General features: G+C 62.6%; 1 protein-coding gene across 1 annotated transcript in view; it reads left to right on the top strand.

Annotated features, from left to right (window-relative positions):
- Positions 1-5,751, top strand: part of ARHGEF10 (Rho guanine nucleotide exchange factor 10) — a 71,757-nt gene extending 66,006 nt beyond the window's left edge. Inside the window, exons 25-26 of the mRNA XM_039877343.1 lie at positions 1,723-1,845; positions 4,148-5,751. Coding sequence (XP_039733277.1) covers positions 1,723-1,845; positions 4,148-4,623 — 599 coding nt within the window. The 3' untranslated portion in view covers positions 4,624-5,751. The remainder of the gene's footprint in view (positions 1-1,722; positions 1,846-4,147) is intronic.
- The last annotated feature ends 1,530 nt before the right edge of the window (positions 5,752-7,281 follow it).

Here is a 7,281-nt window from a genome sequence, read left to right as displayed (position 1 = left end):
GGGGGGCGGGGGGCGGGGGGCGGGGGGCGTGGCGCGTGGCGTAGCCGCGTGGGAAACGTTCTTCGGACCGAAGCGAACGGCGGGCTTCGCCGCGTCGTCTGGAGGTGCGCTGCGCGTCTCCGTAGTGGCTGGGACGCTGACACGCGTGTTTCACGAGGCTCTCTGTGGGGCACACGTGCGACACGCGTGGAGCTGGAATTCCCGGCACCCTCCGCGGTTGTCCTCGAAGCCGCGGGCCGGGTCAAGCGCTTCAGACGCCTCTGACGGCCCTGAGCCGGGTGTGGAGACGGCGGCCGCACGGGCAGTGGCCAGCGTCGCGCCTCTGCTTCGCTGCCGCAGCGGCGGCCCCTCGGGGCCGCGTGTGGGACGCTGTCAGAGGGGACACGCGGTTCTGACACGTTTCTAAAAGCCGAGCTCCTGAAACACAGGCAGCGTTCAGCGTTCCTGGGAACCTACCTACTGCTGCCTTTAAGACCATGCACATCTGCGTTTAGGAGCAAATGCTGGTTCTCGATCTTGCTTCTGCTTCTCGCGTTTTTCCTGTGGCTGCGTAAGCCACGAACGTGGCTCCTGTGGACGCGCCCGTCTGCCCGGGGCTCGTTTCAGATCGTTGGCTTTCCGTGCCCTTCATCCGAGACGAGCGCCGGGGCACGCGCGGAGGCACTGGGAATGATGTCTGTTTCTATAGAAAAGGGGAGCTGGTTTGTTTTTGAGGGGTCGCCGCTTCTAACTAACTCCTTCCCTGCTCAGGGCTCTGCGCTGAGTGGGGAAAGGCCGGCAGCCACTCCGAACCCCCTTTCAAGGCCGCGGTGCTGTCAGCAGGGCAGACTGGGGCAGGGTCACGGGCAGGTCCAGAGTCGCTCTCAGAAGCAGAGTCGCGTGGGAGGCGTTTGCTCCGTGGTGGCGCTGTGTGGCCTGTCACCGCCCAGAGCAAGCTGTTTCATTGCCCTGGGTCTCGGAGCCTTGTCTGTAAAACAAACAAAACACACAGCAGACAGCTCTAAAGGCCTTTCCGACTTCCGTGCTTTGTCACAGCGTTTTCCAACGTTGACGTGAAATGTTTGGAACGCCACACAAGCCGTGCTGCTGAGTGGCAGGCCGGGTGCCCGTCCTGCTGGGTCGCTGTGTCTCGCCTGCAGAGGTGTCTCCTGCTGGAGCAGAACCGGCCTGCTGAGTGCACGTCTGCATGCGTGCGTGTGTGTGCGTGCATCTGTGTGCTCGTGTGCACATGCGTGCGTGCATCCATGTGCTCATGTGTGTGCGTGCACGCATCCGCGTGTGCGTGTGCACACATCTGTGCTCATGTGCATGTGTGCATGCATCTGTACACTTGTGTGCACGTGTACATGTACATCTGTGTGCTTGTGTGCATGTGTGCACATATCTGTGCTCGTGTGCATGTGTGTGTGCACATTTGTGTGCACATGTGCACGTGTGTGCATGCATGCGTGCGCACCTCAGGGCCCTGGGCTGCACCAACCACAGGCACATTCAGTCCACCTCCGAAGGGCCAGCCCGAGGGAGCCCGGTCGCACCTCCCACCATGTCGTCCGGCTCGTGGGGGTGCAGGACACGGGTAGTGCTCCAGCAGCTCTGTCCCCGGAGGGCTCGCTGGTGGCAGGAGCTCTCTGTGGCCAGGTCTGTCGTATTTGCAGTCGGGACGCTGGACGCCTGGCCCAGTGTGGCCACTTCAGAGACCAGACTCTCCGTCTGTCCGCACAGGGCACCAGCGGCTGTCTGTGACCAGCCTGCTCGTCTGCCACGGCCTGCTGATGGTCGGCACCAGCCTGGGCGTCGTCGTGGCCCTGCCCGTCCCCCGTCTGCAGGGCATCCCCAAAGTGACCGGTGAGTAGACACGTCCGCACCCGGCTCCCTGCCTTCGCTCCTCCCGTGACCTCCTTCGGCCCTCGGTCTGTGTCCTGCTGTGTCGTCCGAGCAGCCGCTTACACAATGTACATCACCGGGGTTTTTCTGAGTGTGCCGTGAGGACCACGTCGATTAATCTGAGCCGTCTTTTCTCTCACCGTTCAGTGGCATCTCAGAACGCAGGCTTATTATATATTGTGTCTCTGCGTGTGTCAGAAGTGGGGACACAGATGTCGAGAGACACTGTGGCATTGAGGTGTCGCACGCGGTGACACATAACCGATGTGCTTCCACGCGCTGTGGCAGCCGTCCAGGGAGCATCTCGGCGTGAACACACATCTTCACGTTGCCCGTCTTGCCACTTGTGGTGTCTATGGTCACACTCAGTCTTCCTCACTGAAAACGATCCCCTCACGCGGCGAAGCCGGGGGCCGGGCCCGGAAGCCCCCGCGTGCTTTCCGCGGCGTGGAGAGTCGCTCGGGCGGGCGCCGCCTTTTCGGAAAGCGAAGGGGCTCATGGACTCCAGGCCTGAAAACCCCCGTGCGTCCGATTCAGGCACCTGTCTGGGGAGACAGCCGGGCGCGTGCACGAAGCAGGATGCACAGGGACGCTTGACGTCCCCTAACGGTCCCGGCTGGGGAGGGGGACGTTCGGAAAGTGGCCGTGTCGCCCATTTAGAGCACAGTGTGGCCAGTGAAAGTGTGTGTGAGGTGCTTCGATGCGGAAACGTGTTAATTCTGAAGGGGAAAAAAAACCAAGATCTTAAGCTTTACATCGATGATGTAGTATCGGCCATCTGAGGGGGAAAAACTCTCAGAGAAAAAGATTGGTAGAAAACTCACCAAAATGCTAGTAGGGATTCTGTTTCCGTGGCTTCTTGCTGACGTGGACGCTGGGCCGCGTCCCCGTGACTGCGGGCACCCCGCCCCCGCCGGCAGCTCTGCGCCAGACCGACCGGGACCTCGAGGGGGCCCAGCTGTGAGCGTTAGGGACCCCAGTCCTGTGTGTGCCACGCTCCGTGTCCCACACCTGCACGCTGTCCGTGGGGCACTCACACGAGGTCCCCGAGCCCTGCCCGGCGTCGGCAGGGGACGGCTGACCTCCGGGTCCTGCTGCCCCCGCCCCCGGCCATGGCGACTCTCCCCGAGTGTCCCATCACATCCCGCTGCTCCACTCTGTGCTTTTGCCGGCTTCTTCCTGCGACGCGTCTCTGCACTCAGCTGCTCTCGCGTTTCCCGAGCTGGCTCGCACGGTCGCGTCCGCTGTGGCTCCTCCTCCCAGCCGTGTTCCTGAGCCACGGCCTCGCTGGGCAGCTGTCCCTGGGGCGTGCGTGCTCGCTACGCGCCTCGGCGGCCTGAGCATCCCTGGGGCGCTCACTGGGGTCCAGGCCTCGCGTTCTGTGCGGTGCCTCCTGTGGGGCGTGTCGAGCGCGGACTCGCTGGGGTGTCGGGGACGCAGGTGCTCAGCGTCAGCAGGCGGGGCGGGGCTCGTGTCCCGCTCGCCGTGTCAGGTGACACCTGCAGCGCAGTAGGTGCGTCCAGCCCTCCGTGTGCCCACACTGCCTGCTGCTGGAGGACCCGGCCAGGCCCGTTCGCCGGGGACACACCCAGCATGGCGAAGAGCCCGGCAGTTTAACCTGCTCGGGCCAGGGTGGGGTGCAGGTGAGGGCTGCGGCCGTGCTTCAGCCCAAGGCGTCTGGTGACAAGGTCCATGCTTCCTAGATTCATGTCACGTCACCTGCAACGTGCTCCACCACTGTGGAGGCACCGTGCCCGCTGGCCTCAGGAAGCCAGTGCCCGGGGTCGCGTCTCCGGGGGACCTGGGGAGCTTGACAGTGCTCTCGGGTCCGATGGTGGCTTTACAATTAGAAGCACATCCCCTTTAACCTGGAAGTCCCCACTTTAATGAAAACCACAGAACTAACGTGTTCTCAACCTCAGAACCTTTTCGTGCTGAGAAGTGGCGGGAAGTGGCGGGAAGTGGCGGCCCCTGCTCTTGAAACAGGCCCGTTTCAGTGGGATTTCTTTAGCCGGGACTCGGGAAAGCCAGGCCGGGTCCGCAGAGCAGTGAGCGGCGTCCGTGCCGAGGCCGGGACCGACAGCATCTCCTCACTCGAGACGCGCGCTGGCGGCGATGCTGCCGGCCGTCACCAGAGTGTCGTCATCCGGCCTGTCCCCGAGCGGCAGGGTTGCTCCTCGGGCCCCGTGGCCGGGCGGGGGGCACGTGGGCTGGGTCTGCAGGCGCCCTCGTGCAGGCACCCGCTGAGCACACCCCCTTCCAGGCAGAGGCATGGTGTCCTACCACGCGCACAGCGGGCCTGTCAAGTTCCTGATCGCGGCCACCACCGCCCCCAAGGCAGACAAGGACAAGCCCAGGGCCAGCCCAGCCCCCGGCGCGGACCCCCAGGACGCAGACCAGAAGGACGCACTGCCCGGCGAGGGCGCCTGGCCCTGCCCGAGTCAGCACAGCTCCGACGCCGTGTGGCTGGGGGCTTCCCCGGGCTCCGCGACGCACCGACGTGGGCTCTCGTCGTCCGGGTCCCTGGAGCCCGGGTCCGAGGACGGCTTCGACCTCCTGCAGCACCCCGGCACCACGCAGGCCCGGGGGCGGTGCGCCAGCTCCGCGAGGGTCAGCTCCGTGCTGCTGGCCTGCGGGGGCCAGGGCCACCGGCGCTTAGGCAGGAGGGCCCGGCAGCCGCGGCCAGAGGAGCTGGTCTCCTCCGTCATGGTGTGGCGGATCCCTCTGCTCAACGCGTGAAGGCGGAGTGACGGCCGCCTGCGGCCACCTGCGGGGAAGAAGCATGGGGCGTCGCGGTGCTGGCTCCTGCTCCCGCCCGTGGCTGCTTCTCTTCCGTGCGCAGAGCTGGACACACACGTTTCCTGAGACGGCAGAAGAGGCAGGGGGCGCTCGAGTGACGGAGCCCGGACCCGCCCGTGTCCTGTCGCTGGGGCGTCTGCGAACGAGCACTCGTGGGAGAGCGCGCCCCGTTTGGCCGCGCGGGGATTTAGTAACAGCTCTTCCCACAGCTTTGCTGGATTCGGATGCGCTGCGTTTATTTATGTCGTGGATCTTCTCCTTCCAGAGCACAGTCTGTATCAGTGAGGGAGCCGCCGGTCCGGGCCATGCTTCGCTTCCCGAACAAGCCGAGCTTCCTAAAGTGGCATAATGTGTATGTTGTATATTTTAACAAAGTAGTATTTTTATATTTTTTGCATTTTTTTCTATTAAAAAGTTAACAGTTAATGTTTTAGTCAATATATCACATGTAACATTTCACTAATAATGTCTGCTGTGAACCAAAATGCTCAATACCTATCAACATTTAGACTCCAGCGGTGACACCAAGATGTTTTCCTGTCTCATCTTATGGAGAGTTAACATCCGTGCGGGCATCACAGGGGGCGTGTCCTGGTCGATCTTTCATGCCGTTTCTTGCACCTGTCGACCTGAAATGCTGTCTCTGAGCACATTCTGAAGGACTCGCGGTGCTAGTGAATGTGGCTGTGCCACGGCTGGCAGTGGGACGCGGGACGAGGCAGGTGTCACGCCCATCACAGGGCCCGCCATCGAGCTGCCTCCTGCTCGTGCGCAGGTTTGCAGAGCCGACCGCGAGCGCAGGTGTGCGAGGGCCCAGTCCGGCGGTCGGTCCACTGTGCTCCACCTGTGTTTACGTGTCACTGTCTTGCTCACTGGGTGACTAAAAAAGCTAATGCAGGCGTTCACCAGAAATGAATTTCTTAGCACTTTACAGATGACTAAAAATGCTAATTTTATGACTTAGCCGAATATTGTCCGAGGTGGAAATAATTCTCTCCAAGCTTTCCTAAACTGTTAGCTGCTGTCTTATTTTATGAATAAAACCTTTTTATTTAAAATGCCACGTTACCGAGTTGCCTTTTTCCCCCGTAGAGCGTGGCGGGGCGGCTGCGTGCCGGGCGCGAGGGGCTTTGCGAAGGTCCCTTCCCTGCGGCCTCAGCCGGGCTGCTGTGCACGTCGTCACGCGAATGCCAGCGTCGGTGGCAGAGTGGGAGGCGGGACCCTTGACGCTGAGGTCGGTGCAGAGGGGCTCCCGACACAGGAAGCTCACGTGTCCTCGCCGTGAAAAGCGTTTGCTTTGGGTGATGTCACGAGCCACACGTAAAACATGAGGCGAGGCCCTTGCGTTGGGCCCGAGGTCCCAGCGTGTCCACATCCAGCTCGGCTGCGCCCGTTCCGTGCCTGGCGCCCGGGAGGTGCTTTGGTCTCCTTGCTGGGTCAGAAAGCTCTACTTGCAAGAACCAAACTCTCTTAAGGCAGAAGTAAGACATGGAAACAGCCCTGGCTGGACGTCCCCACCCCCTGGGGGGCAGCGTGAGGGAGCCTGCGTGTGTCGGGGTCATGCCGTGCTGTGTGCCACAGAGTGTCCCTGGGCCGTGCGGCCCCGTCCCTCAGCGCCGCCTGCAGAGCCTGGGCAGGGGGAGCCCCGTGGGGGCGGGGCCCGTGGGACCTGGGCCTGGCTCACGCATCTGCCCGGCCTGATGTGGCCCAGAGTCCTCATCGAGGAGGCCAGTGTCACTGACGCCCGTCTGGGCTCCCGTCCTGACGTCAGAACCACAGGCGGGGAGTTTGGGGCAGTGCTGCGGACTGGACGTGCCCCCACCCCATCCTTGTGTTGGAATCCTGCTGCCCACGGTGGCCGCGTTAGGAGCCTATGGGGGGGCAAGGTCACCCGGGCAGAGCCCACGTGCCGGGATGTGTGCAGGGTGTGTCCCCTTTGTGGGGGGTCGGCTGGCCGGCTCAGAAAGCCTTCCCAGCAGAGAAGGGATGCCCCGGGGACACGGGGGTCCATCCTGTGCTCAGACCCCGGCTCAGAGCCCGGCACCCAGTGCGAGCATGGACGTGGGGAAGGTGGACACGTGGCTCCGCTCAGCCCCGGCGGCCCCTGCCTGGCTCAGTGACCTCCGGGCCGACGGCTTTCCTTGGGAGGCCGACCACACACGATGACTCGTGCGTCACCCGCCACGCCATCCAGGGCTATGTCTGACACGCCATGTAGAAATGGGAGCTTTGCAAACGTAGGCGTTTGATTTTCTGAATCACGTCTTGAAGATCTTTTTCTGTAAATTGATTTGTTAGTAAATCAGATTCTCCACGAGCGTCGTGGACCCTGGGGAAGGAGGGCGATTCACGGCTGCAGCTTCTTCACCTGCATCAGGGGCGTCATGTAAGCCCTGGCGACCTCACAGGGGTCAGTGGCCTCCAGAGTTTACGCGAATGAAAGTGCTTAAGAAAACTGGGTTTTTAACAAACAGGGGGCTCAGAAGCACCAGAAGCAACGCTGTCAGCACACGCGCCCCGGCAGACGTCAGAGCTGGGGTTCCCTCCGGGGAGCAGTGTGCGAGGGCAGAGCCACACCACTCCCCGTCTTTTTAAAGA

This window comes from Pteropus medius, unplaced genomic scaffold (genome assembly GCF_902729225.1).
Source record: "Pteropus medius unplaced genomic scaffold, Ma_sr-lr_union100, whole genome shotgun sequence".
In the NCBI taxonomy this organism is placed as follows: domain Eukaryota; kingdom Metazoa; phylum Chordata; class Mammalia; order Chiroptera; family Pteropodidae; genus Pteropus; species Pteropus medius.
Note: the sequence above shows the minus strand (reverse complement) of the source record. Positions and strands in the feature narration are given on the sequence as shown.